Genomic DNA, 25,030 nt, shown 5'->3' on the forward strand with positions numbered 1-25,030 from the left:
TAAATTGCCTCCTGGGGCCTGTTGGTGATATGATTTTGCAGCTTTTGTCCCCAAGGAATCATTTAATTTTTCTTCAGAGACTTGAGTTCAACAAACAGCTACTTGTTGCATAATAGTTGGGTCCAATTCACCACAATTATACAGTATGAGTGCAAAACACTGGGTTTATACAGCTAACTGCTGTACACACAGCAGCTGTTTGCCAGTACTTCTCAGGCTCTTCAGTTTTCATATCCAAAAAATCCTGTACTATATAGACCCAAAATACTTACAAGCAAGAATCTATCTGCTTTGTGTATCTAGGTTCTTATGTAGGGGCCCATCAGTGTTGTCCTTTGAGTGTCAGTGTGACCAATTTAGTCCTTTTTCTCAACACATTTAATTTTAAAAAGCACTGTATTGATACCTCTTTTATATTGATAAGCATTACTTCTGGAGTAGGAGAGGAGGATGTGAGTGTTCAGTGTTAGTTAATATAAGGAAATGCTTTGAAATTCTGTAATACCTTTCATCTGAAGATTGCAAAGCACTTTATTGACACTAACCCTCATAATCATCTATGTGAGGCAGATGAGCATTATTAGAGGGGGAGCTGGTAATGACTCTACATTTAAGTTGGCTAACACTTTTCATTAGAAGAGATTCTCTTTTTTAAAAGCTGTAAAACCTCAGCTGCTTTCAGAAAGCCTTTGAAATTTGTGAGGGAGAAAGCCCTTTGACTCAAAGTCTTTTCTTTATTCTATGAAATTCCATTCAGGTAAATTATAAAAGGTTTAAAAAATCAACATATTTCTTGTTGGTTGTGTTCCTGAGGGCACTTTTGGCAGCATGCCAAAATAACTGAAGGTGAACAGTCTAAACAGCCGGGTCCCATGCTGCCACAAAAACAGCAGCAGCAGACACAGCCCTGGGGACACCTAGGAGCTGCCCAAGAAGCTAGAATAGAAGTGAGGAGGGCAAGGCTGGTCTCTTCTACCCCACTCTGAGCACTGGGACATGGTCTCAGCCTCCAATTCTGGCAGGAGCTCCTCCAACAGAAGAGACAGAACCAGACTGGGGCAGGATTTGTTGGCCATCCCTAGGATCCAGAACATGGTGCCAGTAGCCCATGAACCCTCTGAGACAACAGCCTTCCTCTTGTTGCCAGCTATGCTGCAGTGCTGAAGATTCAGGCTTCAAATCTGGATGATGCATAGGGGAGAGCGGGGCTGGGGGGGCACTGTTAGAGCTCTAGAACAGTGGTTTGTAACCTGAGGTCCGTGGATCCCTGGGGGTCTATAGACTATGTCTAAGATTTCCAAAGGTGTCCACACCTCCATTCTAAAATGTTAAGGGGTCTGCAAATGAGGAAAGGTTGAAAATCACTACTCTACAGAACACAATTTGGTTTCACCCATTTCCTTTTAAAAATCTATGAAAAGTTACATACCAAAAACCGGAGGTAAAAGAACTTTTAGATTACATAGTCAAGCAGCCAAAAGTGAGGAAATGTCACATTTGTGGTTGCCTGTGCATCTTTAATTCTGCTCCTTTGTGTATATGTGTTATGATACAGTCTTTATTATATTATCACATACTAGAGACAGAAGTGGGTGAGGTAATATCTTTTATTGGAGCAACTTCTGCTGGTGAAAGAGACAAGTTTTCTACCTACACAAAGCTCTTCTTCAGTTCTGGGTGTGATCACATACTGTCTTTTTCCACAAGACTCCTGCTTCATTCGGTGCACAGGTTGGAGACAGGAGGAGGCAGAATTAATATTGCACAGGTCACCATAAATCTGGCACTTCCTGACTTTGTGCTTGTATTTGCAACTTAAGTAATTTCTTTTAATGTTTTTTTTTAATGTAACAATACCCATTTTACAGATGGGGAAAGTGAAACACAATTTGATTTTCCCAAGGTCACCCAGTAAGTCAGTGGCAGAGTTAGAGTTTGGGACCCAGAAGTCCTGACTCCCAAATGTTCTCTGACCATTAGATATACTTTCATGTTCTTTCTTAGTTTCAGTTCCTCTTGACTGGCCTCTTCTTCCATGCGTGTGTACACTCTTGCTCAGAGGGAAACAAAAATGATTAGGGGACTGGAACACATAACTTATAAGGAGAGGCTGAGGGAACTGGGATTGTTTAGTCTGTGGAAGAGAAGAATGAGGGGGGATTTGATAGCTGCTTTCAACTACCTGAAAGGGGGTTCCAAAGAGGATGGATCTAGACTGTTCTCAGTGGTAGCAGATGACGGAATGAGGAGTAATGGTCTCAGGTTGCAGTGTGGGAGGTTTAGGTTGGATATTAGGAAAATCTTTTTCACTAGGAGGGTGCTGAAGCACTGGAATGGGTTACCTAGGGAGGTGGTGGAATCTCCTTCCTTAGAAGTTTTTAAGGTCAGGCTTGAGAAAGCCCTGGCTGGGATGATTTAGTTGGGGATTGGTCCTGCTTTGAGCAGGGGGTTGGACTAGATGACCTCCTGAGGTCCCTTCCAACCCTGATATTCTATGACTCTATGACTCTATCTGTGAAACGATCCCTTTTGCCCCACTACCTCTAAGTCTATGACTCTATCTGTGAAACGATCCCTTTTGCCCCACTACCTCTAAGTCTATCCTTACTGCACTCCTTATATGCAGTCCCTTGATGATGCTACTTACATTCCTTTATGTACTTAGTCTCTGATGAGGTTTTCTTTGCTGCATAACTCAAAGACAATGTGATTAAGTCATGTGCATTCTGTTATTTTTTTAAGGAGATGAGTCAAAAGGCTTACAATTTTCTGAAGCCTCTTCTATTTTTACAGTGCTACGGACATAAAAGTAATGAGGATGGTGTGTGTATGTGTGTGTGTGTGTATATATATATATATGTATATATATATATATATATAAAAAAAATATTTTAGGCTGTATTACTTCTGTTGTCTCACACGGGGCTTAATTTCCACCTTCATTCTTTGGTGCATTTTATTTTTGGAACGAAAGAGAAAGATAAGGAAGTGTCAAGAAAAGCGGCTTAGTCAGATTTTCAGACTAATTCAATGTTTTAAATGAAGCTCGTTGGTCATTTTACTTCTATTCTACATTATTTACTGGCATTTCCATTGTCCTTTAAGATTATTTTGAATATCAAGTTATGGATTACTCATTTTGAATCCCAAAGGTAAAATGTGTTGGCCTTTGACATTATTACAGTTGTTTACTGGTTTGGTAGTCATGTTCTTTGTATATTTTTAACTGTGTCCCTTAAAATAGAAGTGCAAAACTGTGTCCTGTTTTTCCCCCTCTAAAAATATATGGCTTTTTTGTTAATGTCTGACTGTACAGCACAGCAACTTATCATATGGATTTTTTAGTATCATTAATGATATTCAACAGAGTCCTGATGTCCAGGGTGAAAGAAGGCAGACAATCGTTGTCCCTAATGATTTGGTTTGTAAAATGTTGTCTTTTATTTCAGGAAGTTGGATGCTTTCATCTATGATGCAGCAGTGCTGAATTACAAGGCTGGAAGAGATGAGGGCTGCAAACTTGTAACAATAGGCAGCGGATACATCTTTGCCACAACAGGCTATGGAATAGCTCTCCAGAAAGGGTCACCTTGGAAGAGACAGATTGACCTCGCACTCCTTCAGTTTGTTGGTGATGGTAGGGCCAAACATTTCTTCCTCTCTATTTTGTGTGCACAGATAATTATTTTACTTCTTTGCTATAAGTTTTTTTGTTCAAGAAAGAATTTTTAAAAAAGTTCTGTCTACGTGTTCTTGAGGCGGGTTGTTTGCACCGCAACCTAACCCAGTGATTCCCTTCAACTCACTCCACTCACCTCATCTCCAAGACCACTAGGCCATATTTTCATGAAAAGGCTACTTCCACATATCACATCCCACACAAATATACCAAATCCACTGATTTTGATGCTAGAGACTATATCTGGATGGCTAAATCATTGAATGACATCCAGGTTATAAAATGTTCATGAGTATATCAGGGTTTTGACAAGAATACTTTTCAGTATCATAGCTCTTACTAAAAAATCTGAAAGGATTTTTGGGCAGGGTGGAAAAAATCAATGATTTAAAAAAAAATCTAATTTTTTTTAATTTAAATTTAATTTTTTTTGACAAAAAGCTTTTTGTCATAAAATTCATCGAAAGATAGTTTTAATTAAGATACATTATAGCTCAAAGATATCTCATCATGGAGTAGGGATTATAAATTCTAATTCTATAGTCTGAGACAATATATTTGTGTCATGTTTAAGAAAAGTTTTGTAAATGAGTTCCAATAGTTCATGGATTAGGGACCCTATTTTATGGTGTTCCAGGGTCTTCTGTATGGATTACTTAAATTAATCTTTCTATCTATCCAATGGGACTCAGTGCTCAGTCTAGAAGATACCATCAGAGATGCTTAGTTTTGCAGTTCTCAAACTGTGGATTTGTGTCTCCAGAGATAACATGCTTGTTAACAGCAAAAATGTTTTAAATAAATAAATAAATAATATATGGAGGTGAGAAATAACAGACCTCAATCCTATTGTCCCTCTGCAAATTTGTGTACACAGCGTCAACCCCTTACCTCTTTCTAAAACTGCAAAATTTCAAAAAGTTCAATGAAGAGAAGATTGTTGGGGCCAGAATAGATCTGGACAAGGAGAAGAAGTCTGGAGATAAATGTGAGAAAGGAGGGACAGGCAGTAGAAACAAAAGTGCAACTGCTTGAGTAGCATATTCCAGAAGTCTTGAGGTCTTTCTGAGTGTAGCCTTCATTGATTTGAGTTCTACCGTACCATTCTCTCACTAGAAGGGAAAACCTAAAATGGCAGCAGGCTGTAAAATAGACCCAGTTTGGGAATAATAAACCATTCAAGAAATATGTGTTTGCTGATGATGTTTTAAAGAAAGTCACATCAGTGACCTGATGGAAGTCACTTAAGCACTTGGATTCAGAGACTGTTGAAGTGATAATCTCACTTTTAACAGCAGTGGCTTCTTCTGCCAGTGTAGAAAGAATATTTTCTTCCTTTGGACTAATTCATTCCAAACTGAGAAATTGTTTGGGACCTGAAAAAGCAGGAAAGCTTGTTTTTCTTTTCCAGATTATGAACAAACAGGAAAATGAAGGTGAAGACGACTGAGTTAACTGCAGAAGCCAATATTTTAAGTTTCTCATGTTGACCTGGCTGACATAGTCGATTTAATTTTTTTTTTAATATTTCATTTAACTATTTTAGTTAAAAACAATTTTAATAAAAACAAACCTGATTTTAAAAGACTTAAATTTTTAACTAAATTCAAAAATTCATATGCTTGTTTTGTTAAAATATTATACGTTTGCTATTGAAGAAAAAATCCAGAATACATAACGTTGTTTTAGTTAAATAAAACAATTTAAATGTCTGCCTGGTGATGTTCTCCTCCTAATACAGCCTGGCAAGAAAATCCTCCAAATATTAATGATTAACCTATTGAACTGGAGATAGTTCACCTCCTCATGACTTCATAAATATCTGTTTCAATTACCTTTGGTAAATGAAATAACCAATCAATCGTTCATTTTCTGATATAGCTGTAAAACTAATCTGAAAAGTTTTCAAAATAAATCACTTAAAAATGTATAGAGTGTACCTTCTAAAAATGAAACCTACATCTATCTCTGAGTTGTGAAGAATATGTATTAAGGTTATAACAACCAACAAAAATGCACTTTTATGTAATAAATCCATGATTAAATCAAGTCTTCCTGACTAGTCTTCCTGATGAGTGATTTAAATCAGGATTTAAATCAAATCCACCCTGTTTTTGGGGTACTCAAAAATAACATTAAGTACCTCATAAACTAAATAAAAAGGTTGTCTTCTGTAAAGGAGGTATTAATTTACATTGGCCCATATTGTGGATACTTCACTAAGCTTATTTATTACCTTTCAAATGTAATAATATATTTCTTGAGGGTTTTTTTTCAAAAACATGCCTTTTAGCTTCTGTCTGCGATCTCTGGGAACAAAAGGAAGACCTGGGCACAAAATGAGGCCTGTTCTGTATTTGAAAATATTTTCTTCTTGTGCACACAGCTATTATTTTTATCTATACCGGGTGCTTAACCTTTAAAAAAAAATCATTTTAAGCTTTATTTTTCCCTTTATTTTCTTCTTCATTTTTTATGTTCAGATAAAAAATAATTTTGGTTAGTTGACCTTCTCCTAGTCTGCTCTTCACTTTTCTCAATATATTCTATATGTAAACAGCCATCACATTACTTGAGAAGTCAAAGCAAAACATGTGGTCATGAAGACTTAATAATTGACCATTAGCAATAATGTCTATTAGTGGGATAAATTGCTTTTCTGAATCTTGCTAAATCTGGCAAATTTTGTACATTTGGAATGACTATAGTAAGAGTAAAGTGCATTTACAAAGAACATTATTGAATAATGCTGACACTGAGTTTAAAGTGCTTGTTTTCCTGAAGTGTGCTCAGCAGTGACAGATTTAAATGAACGGTTTCAGAGTAGCAGCCGTGTTAGTCTGTGTTCGCAAAAAGAAAAGGAGGACTTGTGGCACCTTAGAGACAAACGCATTTATTTGAGCATAAGCTTTCATGAGCTACAGCTCACTTCACTGATGAAGTGAGCTGTAGCTCACTAAAGCTTATGCGCAAATAAATGTGTTAGTCTCTAAGGTGCCACAAGTCCTCCTTTTCTTTTTGTAGATTTAAATGAAGATGTTTATCTCTCTCCCTCTAGATATTAGTTGTAGTGATTCTAAGAAGGCCTCAGAATCATTTAAAAACAGATTTTCCTTTTGCCTTTGAGTCCCCTCTTAGGAGACAAGCCACTCCTTTATCATGGTCCAAAAAAGCCAAATCTGTTTATTTCTTGTAGTTAACAGAAAGTTTCTCCTTTGACATAGTCAACTAAATACTGTTCTGGCTCTTTCTTTCTTGTAGGGTAGCAAACCAAGCTCCCCCCCCCCCAAGTCACACAAGAGCCTAATTCTCCCCTGCTTTGCACCTTATGAATGAATTATACCTATGCAAAGTGGATGTAAACCAGAAGGGTTTCATTTAAGCTCACTATATATTTGGGGTCAAATAACTATACATAGTGCAAGGCACTGGAGAATCAGATCCCAAGATGATTGTCTTCAGAGGGCAGCCAGTTCTATTTCCTTCCTGATCAACAACAGAAGAGGAGTAGCCCCTCCCGATGAGATGCCTCCCTCCCAATACACTTCTCTCTCCCCATCCATGCTCTTAATGACTGCTCCTTAAGGGACAAGAGTGGATCACTCTCCTCTTCAGGTTGTGAAGCTTATGGGGCTATCAGAATCTCTTCACCAGAGTGAAAAGTTTAACGCTTCCACTGTCTGGGTGCACATTATACAATATCTCAATAAATGTACAAGTGTTATGAAAGTTCCTGCACTCCAGGGGCCATTATCAGTCATTCATCCAGTCAGGGTACAGGAATGCTATGTGCTTATGTTGAATTAACTGTTCAATCACTTATTCCCTTATTCTGATTCAGTCACAGATTTCCTGCCCCCATCAACAGTGGAGGGAATGGCATAACTGAGAAACAAATATAGAGTTATGCAGGGGTGAAAGTAAGTTAGAGGACTTACTGGTACGTGGGAGTCCTGAGCAGGGGGCGTGGCCTCAACCGGAAGAGGCGTGGCCTTATCCAGAAAAGGCAAGGCCTTAAATCCCCAGGGCTCGGGAGCAAATTAAATGGCCCAGGGCTCCAGCTGCCGCTACCGCAGTGGAGCCCCAGGCCCTTTAAATCACTGAGGAGCCCTGGGGGCTCCCAGCTGCCACCGCTACCCCAGGGCTCTGGGCTCTGGCAGAGCTTTAAAGGGCCTGGGGCTCTGCTGTGGTAGCGGCTGCCGGAGCCCCGAGCCCTTTAAATCCCCACCTGAGCCCTGCTGCCCGAGCCCTGGGGTAGCGGCAGCCGGGCTCTGTCGGCGATTTAAAGGGCTCGGGGGCTCCAGCCGCCGCTACTGCCCTGGCCCTTTAAATCCACTCCGGAGCCCCGCTGGCGCTATCCCAGGGCAGCAAGGCTCCAGTGGGGATTTAAAGGGCCGGGGCAGTAGCAGCAGCTGGAGCTCCGGGGCCCTTTAAATCCCTGCCAGAGCCCGGCCGCTGCTACCCCAGGGCTCGGGCAGCAGAGCTCAGGCTCAGGCAGGGATTTAAAGGGCTTGGGGCTTCAGCAGCCGCTACTGCCACGGCCCTTTAAATCCCCTCCGGAGCCCCGCGCCACTACCCTAGGGCTTCGGTAGCAGGGCTCAGGTGGGGTTTTAAAGGACTTGGGGCTCCAGCAGCCGCTACCGCCCTGGCCCTTTAAATCCCCTCCGGAGCCCCACCGCCACTCCCTAGGGCTTCAGCAGCAGTGTTCAGATGGGGATTTAAAGGGCCGGGGTGGTAGCAGCGGCTGGAGCTTTAGATCTGGCCCTTTAAATCCCCGCTGCAGCCCCACCGCTGCTACCCCAGGGCTTTAAATTGCCGTCTGGGAAAGTCGGTCCTGGTACGGCGCACCGGCTCTTACCGATATGCCGTACTGGGGCATACCAGCATTCTTTCACCTCTGGATTTATGGGTCACTATCTGTGGGTCTCTGGTAGGTAAAACAAATACTTTTCAATATAACTAAAGGACAATGTAATTGGAATAGAACAGTGTCACAGGACAGTGGCCCTGCTTCATAAATATCAAGGCATGAATTTTCAAAAGAGGGGACGTTGAAAGTGCAAATGTTCCAGTACATTGATTAAATTTCTGTTATACAAAATGGCTGAAATACATGTAATCATCTTGTTTCATTAACTTTGTCTGCAGTAGAGTGACAGTTGCTTATGGCATCATTACTGATCTGTTGGATTCAGGGTGGCCTACAATAGAAACATTAGTTACTTCTTCCAGCCAGTGAGCAAATAAGCCATAAAACTCCAGTATAAAACAAAATGGCCTACTCTATTTTTATGAATTACCTAGATTTTAACTGGTTACAATATGTTTACTTTCATTTTTTTGTCTTTATTCAGCGTGCAGTGTTCTAAGATTGCTTAGATGTTGTAATAGTATTCCCATTTTATAGCTGGGGAAAATGAGACAGAGTGGTTAAATTATTTGCTCAAGGCCACAAAGGCCTTGTCAGAATCAGGATAAGAATACAGGGTTCCTGTGTCTCACAATCTGGGATTAATACTATTGGACACGGCCCTGGTCCAATGCAAAGTCGTTCTCTAATAATGCCTCTTTGTAGCCTAAAATCTAAATTATGTGCATTTTGTAATTCATAATGTACACTTTCTTAACTCTAAGTTCTTTTACCTTTTTTACTTGTCATCCTCCTATGTAAGAGAATAATTTGTTTTGCTAACAATTCAGTTTCTCTATTGAAAATTAGTAACTGAGATTATGTGCATTTTTGAAAAAGTAGAGAAAAAGCTAACAAAGATGTTGAAAATATCTAGGCAAAACTCCTTTGTCCAAACACTGAAAATGCTATTGCATCTATATTTATCACTTTGTCTCCAATTATTATAAAAGGAGTATTTTCTCAAATCAAAAATAGGAATGTGATGAGAGACTGTGTGTGTGTGTGTTGGGGCAGGGAAGCTAGAGTTAAAGGGATTGGCTTGTCTAATCATTTACCACAGTTAGCCAGCTTATTGTGTCATGACAAGCACTACATATACTGATGTGGATGGGGCAAAATAAGTAGGATTTTCCTGTAGCTAATTTTTTTTTTTAACCTGTGGATTGGTTTAGATTGTGAATACTCATGTCCAGAACCTTGGTTTTTATTGGTTTAAAATAGAAGAAACAGTTAAAATAAGTTTTAAAACTTTTTAGAAATTTCTTGAATATGATTAATTTACTATATTTCAGCATAAAATAGATCATGGTATAAATGGTACTTGGCTGAACACACATCAATGATGTAATACTGGTTGTCTCTAGTAGTATACTTTGTTTGCCCAAACAGTGCTTAGAAACCTAAGCACGAGTTTTGTAGGTAAACCATGGAGAATATGAACATATTTGCAATATTGCTTTATTGTTTTGTAGTTTAAAAGGATTTCTGGGCCACTCAGGGTTTCTGAAATGTGCATTTTCTGTTCTAAAGAACCCGGCTAAATTTGTAAAAATTCTTAAAGACTTGTTCAGTAACAACTTAAGAAGTATGGTGGTTAGCAACACAGAGTTAGAAGGAAGGAGGTCCAGCAATACACACTTCCTGCAACAGGAGGACATCATTTGCACGATGTACACCACTCTATCCTAACGTATGTTACCTGCCAAGGGCTCTAGAAGAAGAAGTTGAGTTATCCAGTCTAACAAAGATCATTTCTGCTATACCCTGCAAGTTTGGAGATAAGAAAATATATAATCTTAAGAAAAGGAAAATTGACAATTAATATTAAGAATAACTCCCTGAGTGAAATCTGTGGTATGGAATTGTGGCACATTGAACATAAAATGGAACAAAGCACTAGAAAATGTAATGTAGGGAATAACTCAATTGCGCTAGCAATGAGATGGGCTAAATGACATGATAGGTGTATTCCCGCTCTAATTTCAGTGGTTCTATCGATAATCCCTTTAGGTGAGACTTCTTATAACTCAGTTTTGAGCAATCAGAAGGGATGGACACAGAGTCCATACAGGCAGATCATTCTGATACTTCACTGAACATCTTTGCTAAGTTGTCAAGTGAAACCAAAAAGTAAATGTTTGTGGTGGTTTTAAAATAATCTTCACAGGACACCTTCATCAGGCTCAGAATGAGGTTTTTAGGGTAAATACACAAACTATTGATTGCATAAATACTTCACTCGCTTGTGTAGGATTGGCTTTTTAAAATGGGGCTTATGAAAGAGGTACTGCCAGATAATTATTCATTATCAACAAGAGAATGTTTATCTGTTGTTATTGAGGAACGTCAGTGAATAATTATAAATCTAATGAGTGTGAGAAGCATAAGAAAAAATTCTTATGAGTTGTACATGCATAACCTTTTGATCTGAATACTTTGTTAATAAGAAAATCTTTTGGATGGTATTAGCCAGACATTTTCATGGGAGCAAATTGCTGTATCATTTATGTGCATATATGAACATAACTAGCATGCATACTACATGATTTTTTGTGCTTCTCTGATTTAGCCTTAACAGTTAGATGGATTCCTGCAGTGTATTTTGTGTGTGTAATTTTTAAAGCCCAAAGGTGGCTTTAATTTTCTGTCATGATCCCCAATTTTGATTGCATTCAAGCTAATGTGGCACTATGCTTAGGGACTGTCCTCACCTTGCTTCGTCAACACTGAACATGAAAGTCTAGCATGAATGTGGGGTTTACACTGTAGTTTCTTTCAATGCCTTTTAACATGTACAGATTTTCTCTGTGACCATCTGAATTATTTTGAGTCCCCCTTTTGTTAATAGAAACAGCTTTGATGACATTGAAAAAGAGCTGATGCTCCCCTGCTTACTAGGGCAGGTACAAGAAGGATGTGAGCTTGTGCTTACGGACGGCTTGAGGCCTGGACTGGATAAGCTGTATTAATCTACATGGGCAGCATCCTGCGTGTAGGAAGGGTTCCACTGCAAAGACAAGTCATGTTGCCAAGAATCACGTATTCTGGGAGCTCATCTCTGAATTATGGGTGGTAAGAAGGAAGTAGGATACTAGAGGACCAATTCCCTGTCCTAATAAGGAATTGGTGAATGCAGCTGGGTGACTGGACAGAGTTGGCAAGGCCAAGAGAAAGGATAAGAGATGAGAATACCTACTTTGTTGTGGAGTCCCAAATGTTTCATCACATAGGTTGCCCATATGTCTATGGCTAGCCCTGTTTCTAGACATAGAAGATGAATATTCATTTGTTAGGAATCACGTCAATTGCTATGGACCATTGGACCTTTTCTTAATATACTTAGGTTGATATTTGTGTTTTCCCATTTGTTAGACACAATGAATTAAGCATGTTTAACAATAGCAGATGTCCATTTTTTGTCTCAGTAGCCTCATTATCTATGCACAGACTCCAGCCTGGTAATTAACATTTGCAGTTTTATTTAAAATAATTGACTATTTCAAGATACTTCTCTAAAATGCAGTGCAGTTTGATGCACAAAAGGGGCTCATTTTATTCACTAGAGGGCATGCTTACATTTATCTGCTACCCAGAAATAAAATGTCCCTTAACTCTAGTAGTGCTAAGTTTGTAACCAATGGAAGAATTGGTATGCCTTTCTACGCTTCTGTTTGCTGTCAACCAGCTCCATCATTCTGGCCACTGGTAGGATTCTATTCCCCTAATAGCAGGGATCTGATTATACAACATCCACTTTGATTTCCCTTACAAAATAGTTAACTTTACAGCGCTCAGTAAGGCAGTCTAGCCAACCTATAAGCCAGCCCACTACCTTAGCAGCAGTCAAGGAGAGCTGGACGAATAGCTGGGGTTTTTTCCGTTCACTGGCAGTTTTGAAATAAACAAAAAACAAATCAGTATGGGTTGAACTGAACCTGCAGTTTCCCAGGATTTTTGATGAATCAAAAAAGTCAGAAAAAAATTCATTTGGGATCAAACTAAACTTTTTGTATTGACCCAGATGAAAAGTTTTATTTTGACTTTGAGCGTGTTTAACAAAAACAAAGGAAATGGTGGGCTAGATTCATGAAATAGAGTAAGGGGATATGGGCTTAGTGATTCCCTGTACCCAGTGGTTAGGACACTCCCCTGGTATGCGGGAGACCCAAATTGAATCCCCTCTCTGAAGCAGTGACTTGTATCCAAGTCTTGCTCCACCTCTCTGTGAGCAGTCTCACCACCAGGCTATTGGATATGCTCAAGTGGGTCTCTCTCAGTCTCTTCAATTTAAGCTGTTCCTCTTTGTATAAAATGCTTGAGTAAGAGACTGATAATGACTCTGATGTTAGGGCAGTCACTTGTATTCAAGCCCCTGACTCAGATCAGGGATTTGACCCTGGGTTTCTCATCTCCCAGGTAAATGTCCTAATCACTGGGCTATTGTGAGTTTGTGCTTAGAGCAAAAGCACATTTAGGCCTGATAGAAGCCTGCTGTGATTAAGAGTTGCACAGCTTAGAGGGTGTAAGAAAATTCAGAATAATGATGTTTGTGGGGATAACAAAAGATAATTTAGCTATAAAGATAGAAAAGACTAGTTTGAGTTAGCACTAAACTTGTACTGATAGGGATGGAGAATTGATATGAAAATGAGAAACCAATATATATATATATATATATGAGAAACGATAGCCAAAGTTATAAACAGTTAGCCTAATGAAGGGAAGCTGAAGCCAGAGGTGACTTTACAATGAAACATACAGTGCCCTGGCATGGGGCTCCCCAACCACAGGGGGCCAGAGGGCCAGGCAGCCCAACACCTTCCAGCACCCCCTGCAGGGGCAGAAGCTGTGCAGGGGAGCAGGGAGGGAGCCGTTTAAGAGCCATACGGGAGGCGCGGTGTGCTCTCCCAGCTGGTAAGCTGGGCTCCTGCTGCAGGCTGCCACTGGCGGCCCCGCGCACCACAGCAGGCAGCCAGGTGAGGCAGACAGGTGAGGGGCTGGCTGGCGATGCGCTGTAGTGGAGGCGGGTGCGCTCCCCTGGTGGGGCGTCTGCATGCGCCTGTCCTGCTGCCCTGCTCCTCTCGACACCAGGCAGCGCAGGTGCAGTCCCTGATATACACTGCTGCTGGTGGCCCCTGGAAAAAAGCCAGGGGGTCTCAGTTCTTACCTGCTGCTGCTGCCACAGCTCCCTTTGGCAGCGAACAGGAGCAGCGGTGGGGCAGGGACACATGCGCTGGCCAGCCAGGTAAGGAGACCCAGCGGCCGCGACTGGGACTGCCCCAGCCCTGAGCTCCCCCCTGTGCTCTGCCCCCTACACACGCACACGCCCCCCCCCCCAGCCCCCTGCCCTCACTCCTGCACCCCCACATCCCCACCCCCACCATGAGCACTAAACGGGAGCTCCTGCACCCTCCCATCCCCACTGCACCCCTCACATCAAACAGAAGCTGCCCCAGGTAAGCGCGCCACACCCAAACCCTCTCCCCCAGCTCTGAGCCCCCTCCCATACCCTAACTCCTGGCCAGACCCCGCACACCAACTCCCAGCCTGCTCCTACACCCTAACTCCCTCCCAGACCCCACACCCCAACCCTGAACCCCTCCCCCACCATCCTGACTCCTGGCCAGACCCCACACCTTAATTTTTTTTATGTTTTTCTTATAAAGTGCTCTTGTCCAAAGCACTTTACAATAGTTAGCTAACAGTACAAACAGTTTTTGGAAAGATCATTAAGTGGTCTACTGAGACCCTTAGCAATTTTCAAGTGGTCTGTGGAAAAAAAAGTTAGACTACAAAAACAATCAAGATACCTCACTTTATTTTCATTTACTTCCTATTACGTATAATATAGGAGGAGGATGAAGAAAAAAAGAATGAAAAACAGGGATGGGGAGATAAGAGACTGGGTCCCGAGGCGGGGGCCCCAAAAGTGAAGCTGAGCACAGGGCCCCACTAATTCTAAATCCGCCACTGGCTGAAGCTGTGAATTTTCTTGTACTGGAGGTGGCTGTCTAGCGAGACCCTCTTGGTAAGCTTCCCACTTGTGAGTAACTGATCAGCGGAGGGCAACAAAAATGATTAGCGGACTGGAACACATGACTTATGAGGAGAGGCTGAGGGAACTGGGATTGTTTAGTCTGCGGAAGAGAAGAATGAGGGGGATTTGATAGCTGCTTTCAACTACCTGAAAGGGGGTTCCAAAGAGGATGGATCTAGACTGTTCTCAGTGGTAGCAGATGACAGAACAAAGAGTAATGGTCTCAAGTTGCAGTGGGGGTGGGGGGTTAGGTTGGATATTAGGAAAAACTTTTTCACTAGGAGAGTGGTGAAACACTGGAATGCATTACCTAGGGAGGTAGTGGAATCTCCTTCCTTCGAGGTTTTTAAGGTCAGGCTTGACAAAGCCCTGGTTGGGATGATTTAGTTGGCGATTGGTTCTGCTTTGAGCAGGGGGTTGGACGAGATGACCTCTGAGGTCCCTTCCAACCCTGATATTCTATGATTCTATGCTTGCTAGTGTTCTGCCTTAATAAAGAGTTGGTGAGTGGTGAATTTTACTCCAGCCTGGGGGGGTATCTCCTCCTCTGCGGTTTTGTGCATGGCACCTAAATCCCCTTGCAAATCTAGCCTGAAAAATTGAAATGGACTGTTTCAACTTTTCTGATTTTTTTCTCTTTGTTTAGACCAAAACAATTAGCAGAAATTGACGCAAATTTATTTTGGTCAATCTAATCTGCATTTTTCAGTGGAGAAAAGGTCTACTGAGAAAATCGCCCAGCTGTACTCTCAGGTTGTTCTTTTCTATTGATTTTTGGTCCAGTCAGTTAGGCTAAGCTGCCTGCAACTGTATTTATGTGCATAGGTGGCATAACTCAGTAAGTCTTTAATTGCAGAATTGCAAAATTGTGTAAGCACCTATCTACCACTGGCCTCCTATATTTTCAACCTCCTCTCTAAGCCCTGTGAAAACTCAAGCATCTGAAGACAAATCTACCCACCTTCTGCTCCAGTTTTGATGGTGTTTTTTTCCACTGGTGACAAAACAGTAATGTTAGAAAATATGCAGCAAAATAGTTCAAAGTTTGCAGCATAATTTCTGAATCCTTTTATAGCTCTAGGGGTGGGGCTGGCAAATTTGTGAGGAGGCATTTCCTTGGCTGAGGGACAAATGAGTAGAGGGGCATGGGGGTCAAGACAGATAGAGTGATGAGTAACATGAGGATGTTGTAAAGAGAAGAAGCAGGGAGCCATTGGACAAGTGGGGATAGGAGCAGTAGTAGAGAAGAGAGAGAAGGGCAGACATTGGTAAGATGTGGGGGAATAGGAAGGCAGTTAAGGAGAGGCAGGCAGACAATGGAAGAAGATAGAAGGCATCAGTAGAGAAGGAGCTGGAGAAGAGGATGCGTGGCTAGGCGTAAGATGTGTGTGAGAAACGGATTGGAGAACTATTAGCTGGGCTGCCTAGGTAGAAACTCAGCTGTAGACCAGGCATTTGAGGAAGGGGAGCAGGCTACTATGTTAGCTGGTGTTAAGAAAGGTCACTTGAGTGAGGATCTGGGAAGAGGCCTCCTGGAGAGCAGTGTCCTTTAAAGATTGGCTGATGTGGCAGTGTTAAGGTTTTGACCCTTAGAGCTGTAGCCTTTGAAACAAAGTAGTGGGAGGAAACATTGTTTTGCTCAGATTTCCACACAGTCATTACCCTGCTAATAAAATCTTCCAAATGTTGGTTAATTTTCCATGGGCTTTAAAGCAGTTTTATATATTGACTGAGAATCTCAGCGAGTAGGTGTGTGTTTCCCATCCCTAGCCAGGAAAATGCAACTGTAGAAAAAAGACTTCTCATTAAATCTCTCAAAGAAAAGCCCTAACCTCACCCCTGCTTCTTTTTCTGGTGTGTATTTGCATAAGTCTTCCAAATGGATATTTCAGTTATAATACATTGTGACTCGTGCTGTACCTTAAAGGGCCAGAAAAAAAAAAGTCCTGTGAGTAAAAGTACATATTTACAGTGTGTGCTGCTTAGGCAGAACAGATCCGTGTTCTCTGTGATTTTCTGTTTATATATTTAGTGTCCTCCTTAAGCAGTGGGTGGAACAAATGTGACTGGAGAGTGTGAGTGGATAGGTGGGGGCGTGTGTGTAGCTGAACAGGAGTGAGTGAGAATGTAATGCTGGAAATCGTGCTTAGCTGTTCTGGTTTTATTCATCCTTGAATAACAGGGCCACGCAGACTCTAGTCATTAGCTCACAATAAGTTAATAGCTTGTACTCAGGCTTTTCGTTCTTTTGAGATTTTTAAGAAGTCAACATTAATCTAGAAATGACATATATGTCATATGATTTTAGGGGTGCTGGGGAAAGAAACTCAGAATTCTTAAATTCAGTAGTTGCAGACTGTGTGTGTGTATGTGTGTGTGTGTGTGTGTGTAATGTATTGCATACAACATATTGTACATGCTGTGTAACTAGGTTAAGTTGATACTTATGGGTCCCAAGAACCAAGCATTGATACAGGGCCAGATTCTGACCCCCTTGCTCAGAATGTGAGTAGTCCCTTATTCCATAAATAGCTTCATTAATTTCAGCTAAAGCGACCAGGGACTGCTAACAGGGAGTTTCGAGAGGGAGTTCTCCAGGTGAAGGAGGAGTAAATATGGGACCCTTGGGGTAAGTGGCTGTCTGTAGTGTGTGTTTGTGTTTGGGGGTTACTTGCTGTGTGCTGAGCTTATGTCTGTCTGTCTGTCTGTCTGTCTGGCTGAAGGACCGTGTGCTGTGGCCAGCATTTGGAAGCTGTGAGCTTCTAAACAAGGTTTGAAATCTAGAAGCCTCTGTTCGTTGGCTGAGCCTTAGTCAGGGGCGGGGCTATCAAGAAGGCCAGGGCTTTATAAAGCAGTGAGCAAGTGACCAGGGAGCTTTGTGACCAGGGACTTCTAACAGGAAGTTTCGAGAGGGAGTTGGGAGGGGGGCGAGGTACACTTGCCATTCTTTAAAACCTTTAAACTTAATTTTTATCAAAACTTCTTGATTTAAACAAAAACCCTATCTTTAACCTAGATAGCTGTAGGAGAAAATGCAGGCAGAAGCCCAGCAGCAGAATGGGGGCTATCCTGTTTATTGCACTCGCTGTAGCATGTATGATTACCTGCCCTGTGGGCAGGTGGCGTATGTGTGCATTCGGTGCAAGGAGCTCCTGGCCCTCAGAGACCATGTACGGGCTTTGGAGGCCAGAGTGGTGGAACTGGAGGAGCTAAGGGAGACAGAGAGGTATGTTGATGAGGCTTTCCAGGACACTCTAAATTTGTCCCACCTCCAGTCAGACAGCCCCTGCGCTGTTAAGGAGGATGAAAGGCCCAGGGAAGGAAAGCAGTCAACAGGAACAGAGGGAAACCTTCTCATAATTGGGACCCTCCTTCCAGATGATGGTGTATCCTCTCGCACTGAGGTTACCTCTCCGGGGGGGAAGAAGGGGGCAGACTCCAGTCATTAGGAATGTTAGTAATGGGAGATTCGATCATTAGAAACATAGATAGCTGGGTTTGTGATGACCAGGAGAACCGTATGGTGACTTGTCTGCCTGCTGTGAAGGTTGCGGATCTCTCGAGGCATCTAGATAGACTTATGTGTAGTCCTGGGGAGGAGCTGGTGGTCGTGGTACATGTAGGTACCAATGATGTAGGGAGGGTAGGAGAGACGTCCTGGAGGCCAAATTTTGGCGGCTAGGAAAGAGACTGAAATCCAGGACCTCTATGGTGGCATTCTCAGAAATGCTCCCAGTTCCACACGCAGGGCCAGGCAGGCAGGCAGAGCTTCAGAGTCTGGATGCATGGATGAGACGATGGTGTAGAGAGGAGGGAGTTAGATGTATTAGGAACTGGGGGAACTTTTGGGATGGGGGAGCCTATACAGGAAGGATGGGCTCCGCCTAAACCAAAGTGGATCCAGACTGCTGGCACTTAACATTAAAAAGGTTGCAGAGCAGTTTTTAAACTAAGAGATGGGGGAAGCCGATTGCTGCAGAGGAGCACATGGATTGGACAGAGACTTCTCTTCGCGTAGAGTCTATTGATAGAGATTCTCTAGGTTTTAGTCAGGAGGAGAGGATGGAAGAGGATGAAGTATGGGCCAGATCAGATGAGAAACATTCACATAAAGAATCTGACACATCAGAAAAGGGCAAATAAACAGTGACAAGTTTTTAAAGTGCTTGTACACAAATGCTAGAAGTCTAAATAATATGGGTGAACTAGAGTGCCTCATGTTAAAGGAGGATATTGATATAATAGGCATCACAGAAACCTGGTGGAGTGAGGACAATCAATGGGACACAATCATTCCGGGGTACAAAATATATCGGAAGGACAGAACAGGTCGTTGGGGGGGGGGGGAGTGGCACTATATGTGAAAGAAAATGTAGAATCAAATGAAATAAAAATCTTAAATGAATCCACATGTTCCATAGAATCTCTATGGATAGTAATTCCATGCTCTAATAAGAATATAACCGTATAACCACTATTACCGACCACCTGACCAGAATAGTGACAGTGACGATGAAATGCTAAGGGAGATTAGAGAGGCTATCAAAATAAAAATCTCAATAATAGTGGGGGATTTCAGTTATCCCCATATTGACTGGGTACATGTCACCTCAGAACGAAATGCAGAGACAAAATTTCTCGATACTTTAAATGACTGCTTCTTGGAGAAGCTGGTACAGGAGCCCACAAGGGGAGAGGCAACTCTCGATCTAGTCTTGAGTGGAGCGTAGGATCTGGTCCAGGAAGTAACTATAACAGGACCACTTGGAAATAGTGACCATAATATAATAACATTTAACATTCCTGTGGTGGGAAGAACACTTCAACAGCCCAACACTGTGGCATTTAATTTCAGAAAGGGGAACTATGCAAAATGAGGAGGTTAGTTAAACAGAAATTAAAAGGTACAGTGACTAGAATGAAATACCTGCAAGCTGCATGGACAATTTTCAAAGACACCATAATAGAGGCTCAACTTAAATGTATACCCCAAATTAAAAAACACAGTAAAAGAACTAAAAAGAGCCACTGTGGCTTAACAACCATGTAAAAGAAGCAATGAGAGATAAAAAGACTTCTTTTTAAAAGTGGAAGTCAAATCCTAGTGAGGTAAATAAAAGGGAGCATAAACACTGCCAAATTAAATGTAAAAATGTAATGAGAAAAGCCAAAAAGGAGTTTGAAGAACAGCTAGCCAAAAACTCAAAAGGTAATAACAAGATGTGTTTTTAAGTACATCAGAAGCAGGAAGCCTGCTAAATAACCAGTGGGGCCCCTGGACAATCGAGATACAAAAGGAGCACTTAAAGACGATAAAGTAATCGCAGAGAAACTAAATGAATTCTTTGCTTCAGTCTTCACGGCTGAGGATGTTAGGGAGATTCCCAAACCTGAGCCATCTTTTGTAGGTGACAAATCTGAGGAATTGTCACAGATTGAAGTGTCACAAGAGGAGGTTTTGGAATTAATTGAGAAACTTAACAGTAACAAGTCACCGGGACCAGATGGCATTCACCCAAGAGTTCTGAAAGAATTCAAATGTGAAATTGCGTAACTATTAACTATGGTTTGTAACCAGTCCTTTAAATCAGCTACTGTACCCAAAGACTGGAAGATAGCTAATGTAATGCCAATATTTAATATGGGCTCTAGGGGTGATCCTGGCAATTATAGACCGGTAAGTCTAACGTCCGTACCAGACAAATTAGTTAAAACAATAGTAAAGAATAAAATTGTCAGACACATAGAAGAACATAAAATCTTGTCTTGTGCTAAAAATCTTGTCTTCTTTTCATAAGATTTTGCTCCTAAATGGCTGAAATTTTACAAGATCTGTTCTCGAGAGCTTTCTGAAAGCTTTCTGATGACTTGGGCTGCATGCAAATTCACTTTGGAAAGTAAGCCCTACCAGTTTGTGTCTGACACAAACCCAAAATCTTAGGAGTGGGTTTGTCTTCAGGAGTTTGAATCCAGCCTCTTCAGTGAAGTTTGTGGAGGGAATTCAGTTGTCAGATTTAGTTTCCAGCTCATAGCTAATAATCTGAGATGAAAAATTGTAAATAAAAGGTTTTACAAAGATTAAATGATCTACTGTAGAGATATTTGGCCAAAGTTCTAATATGATTTCATTACTAATCATTTTTTGAAACTAGGATACACTTATGTGATTCAGCATACACTCCCTTGTTCTCCAGAAAACATCCCAATGATTAGAAATTGTCTACTGCTCATGCTAAGCAACTCAGCTGTGCTGGGTAATACCTGGTGGTGCTTCAAAATGAAACTGCTTTCAGTTTTTTCAAAAAGAAAAGGAATCCTTGTGGCACCTTAGAGACTAACCAATTTATTTGACCATAAGCTTTCGTGAGCTACAGCTCACTTCATCGGATGCATACATCGGATGCATACCGATGAAGTGAGCTGTAGCTCACGAAAGCTTATGGTCAAATAAATTGGTTAGTCTCTAAGGTGCCACAAGTACTCCTCTTCTTTTTTCGAATACAGACTAACACGGCTGTTACCTTTCAGTTTTTTGTAATCAAAATGAGTGGGACAACTATAAAATGTTTTAGTTGAGTACTGTGCTGGTTTAACTAATGGAAGTTTAATAGTCTTTATTAAAAGACTGTTATGAAAGATGACTAAAATGAACATAAGTCTAGCTGTGAGGAAAAGAAAACTACTTGATTGTCTTACTCTGGTACATTTTCAGACTCTCATTGGGTCTTTTCTGAAATTAAATTGCAAGGGCTTTAGGGCAGAAACAGAGTCTGCCTACAGCATTTGTTTCTATGGAACCTTTCACAGTGGGCCATTGATCCTGATTTGAACCTTGGAGCGCTAACACAATAGAAATAACAATAAAAGTTAAATACTTCATAAAGGCCATTTTACGCAATGATAATTGTGTCTTTTTCCTTTTAGTTAATCCTTGGTTGATCACAGCCTCACTTACTTTACTATGTGTTTTGCACATCCTTATTTGTTACTGATGGGTATTTTGATGGCTCCTTGACATGGGTTTCTCATCTGATGAAATAATTCCATCAGCTATTCTTTTCCTCTGATAATTGTCTGTGAGCCCTTTACCTCACTTTCCGTCGCTACTCTGAGCTGTATCAGCTTTCCTACCCTTGTTTGTTACTACTATCTGTAGTGAGTGATTTGGTTGTACTACTCAGGCACATGCTACATGTTTGGAGGAAAAGGGGCATTAAAATCCCAACCACCATTCTGGACTGCTGTACATCAGCACATAGACACAACTGAAGGAGTCCCACATATCCTCTCCTGACAGTTATCAATAGCTACTGAGCTGCTTAAAAACAAAGGAGCAGGGCTCCCTACAGATATCAGAGGTGGGTGGAAGAAGAAAGCCAAGACAAAGCACCAAGGATTCTACCTTTTTTCTCATCCCATTCCCCTCCCAGGAAGAAGATGCCCAGGAAATACTCAAAAATCAATAAATCAGCAGAGTGTTCCTTTCTCTGAATGGAATAGTATGACCAGTTTGGAAACTAGTTTTTGTACAAATGATTAGCAATGGAAGTTTTAATGGCTTTCTTTTTGGTCTCTGCCCAGATGGAATTACAAAAGCTTGGGCTTGCTTATTTCCACCCTGTTTTTAACTAGGGAGCAGTTTGGGCTGTTAATGAGGAACTGTTTTAATTAAGGATGAGGAAAGCACCATACATTTACTAAAAAGTTGTAACTTCTTTTCTTGTTGAAAAAAAGCCAAGGATTTTAGCATTATTTTTATATAAAATGGTGAGGAAAATGAGTGAGTAGTGTATTAGTTTTTGATAAATATCATATGCATCTGCATTTATCTGTGTGCTATTATTCTACCTGAATACCCAGAGTTAAAACAAAGGATGCTGTCAAGGGGGAATCAAGAGGAAATAAAACAATGACACCTGTGGTAAATAGCAAAACAGGGGCTGGGATAACAATGTTTGGCCATCAGTTGGGAAGAGGCTATCTCCCTGGCTCCTTCCAGGCTAGAATGGTTTACTCTTCCCGGGGTTGAGCCTAGGATCCAAAGGAGCATCCCAGAAAAGGGAAGTAGTTGAGTGAGTTGCCATGGGCTGCCCATGGCATGTCAGTGAGAACTGACAGACATGCATGGAGAGAGAGAGAGAGAGAGAGAGGCTGCATCAGAGCAGATGGCTTCTCCCAACCCAGAGATGGAGGTACCTGGGGTAGGTGAAATGTACCAAAGCTTGTAGGGAAAGATTAAGGATTGGGTAAGGGGAAATATGCATATAGACCTTTATTATTTTACCCTTTGCTCTGCAAGCTTTGTGCCTTCAAGGGAATGAATGGTTTGTTCTGAAGAAACTTTTTGAGTCAGCCACTGTCCCAGGTCCCCAGAGTGAAAGGGCTCACAGGTGCCAAAAACTGTTAACACGTGAGAGGAGATCAGGCCCAGAGTGGTTGAATGACATAGTTCTGCCCTGAGAGGTGTGACGGTAACAAGGCTTATTCCCAAAGGGGTTCACTTGAGAAGAACTAAAAGGGGTCCAAAGTGCAGTTCAGCCTGTGCCCATGATACACTATAAATAGCTTCAAAGAGCTGGTGAGACAGCTAGAGTTTCGCTATTTAATACAAAGCTGGCATCATTCGAATGATTGGAAGTGCCACCCAACTCATGACAGAGTGACTGTCTCATGGTCCAGAGAACCAAGTGTCACGAGAACTTTTAAAAACTGAAATGAGAAGTACTGAGCCGTTTGCTGATAAATCTAACACAGAAGAGAACCCTCTCTCATAAGCACTAAGAAGAATTCCCTTGTATTTCTAGTTCACTGTCAGGGTATTTCACTTGTAAGAGACAAAGACATTGGGGAGCCTGTGATGTGCTCTAGTCAGGGCCAGAATAAAAGAGATCCGGAATCACAAGGGAACTCAAGCTGTTATTCGAGAGCTCAGTCTGGATCAAGCAGCTCACATGCCACATCACGTGGCACTGAAACATAAGCAGTAAATGTCATGCTAGTATTTATGCCTTTGTCTGATACGGTGAGATCTCCATGGCCTCCTATGACTGTTAGTTTGGCAGCTTTGCTTGAAATGGCTCTTATGGGTCATTACTTTGTGATAGATTCTGCTCCCCGTAACACCAGTACAAACCAGGAATAACTCCACTGAAATCATTGACGTTATTCCCCTTGTGCACTGAGGTAACTGAGATCACAATCTAGCTCTTTGGACCTTATTCAGACTTCACTGGGAGCTGCAGATGTTCAGTAGCTGTAAGGTTTGGACCCTTACAAATACCTACTTGCACTATTCTCTGTGCTATGGGTGAGTCAGGTTTCTATAAATACAGAAGTGTAGAAATTAACATACCACCTACTGCAGTCACTTTCCATTTATTTGTAATTTTTACCAAATAGACGTGCTTTGAGTCTGTTAAAGTTGAAAAAAATTACTGCTGTTACCCCTTTTGTAAATCTGTTGAGATTGGTTTCATTTTCTAGTCCTGTTTCTTTCATCATGTCCTTTGAAACTGAAACTTTTACTAGTCCATAAGCCTTTTAATCCTATCTGCATATGGTGTATGAAGAATAAATCAATAACAGTATGGCCATTCCTGCTGGCAAGTTGCTGATATTAAAACAAAAAGCCTTAAAAACTGAATTATAAATTATAAGTAACTTGAGACCAATCAGCAGACTGTGGTTCAGGCTCCAACTGCAGACTTCACAGATGCCTGGTTTTTATATACATTGAGCTTACTTTCACAGGTTTCCAAGAACCTGATGTTATACTATCACAGTTATCCCCAAACTTGTTACCTCATGCCCTCCCCCCTTACCCTTGTCTGTGCCCGCCTCCATCCCAGAGCCAAGGCCCGGAGTGGGGCCACAGCTCCAAGAAGGGGTGGACACGGCCAGGGGTAAGGGGGCCACAGCTAGGGGTGGGGCTGGGGCAGGGAGCAGAGCCTCAGGCAGGGGCGTGGGGCCGGGGCCAGGAGTGGAGCTGGCTGGCACTCCCTCCCCATATCCTGTGGGGCTGATCTGGGCCCCCCAAACATTCCTCTGTGACTGCTGTGTGGCACACCCCACAGTCTGGGGACCTCTGCACTATCAGCTTTAGCCCACTAGCCAGACCTATGCACACATAGGGAGAGCATATGCAGACAGCTAGTCCTTTACCTGTAGCTACATGCATATGCCAAGACTGTTCATTACCCTTGGGGGTCATCTTTCCCTGGCCACTTCCAGCTCAGGGTACTGAAGGATCTGAAAAGACAGTATCTTTATCCTGAACCAAAATTAAGAGCACCCCCAAACTTCAGTGTTTTGAATTCAACTCATCTACGGTTGCAAATAGCACCTCTCTCTATAGTGACCTAACCTAACCCACCAGATCCCAAATTTGGGGTATTTGAAATCA

General features: G+C 41.7%; 1 protein-coding gene across 1 annotated transcript in view; it reads left to right on the forward strand.

Moving 5' to 3' along the window:
- Positions 1-25,030, forward strand: part of LOC144930913 (glutamate receptor ionotropic, NMDA 2A-like) — a 73,030-nt gene that overhangs the window by 34,815 nt on the left and 13,185 nt on the right. Inside the window, exon 3 of the mRNA XM_078854586.1 lies at positions 3,450-3,637. Coding sequence (XP_078710712.1) covers positions 3,450-3,637 — 188 coding nt within the window. The remainder of the gene's footprint in view (positions 1-3,449; positions 3,638-25,030) is intronic.

This window comes from Lepidochelys kempii, chromosome 10 (assembly GCF_965140285.1).
Source record: "Lepidochelys kempii isolate rLepKem1 chromosome 10, rLepKem1.hap1, whole genome shotgun sequence".
Classification (NCBI taxonomy): Eukaryota; Metazoa; Chordata; order Testudines; family Cheloniidae; genus Lepidochelys; species Lepidochelys kempii.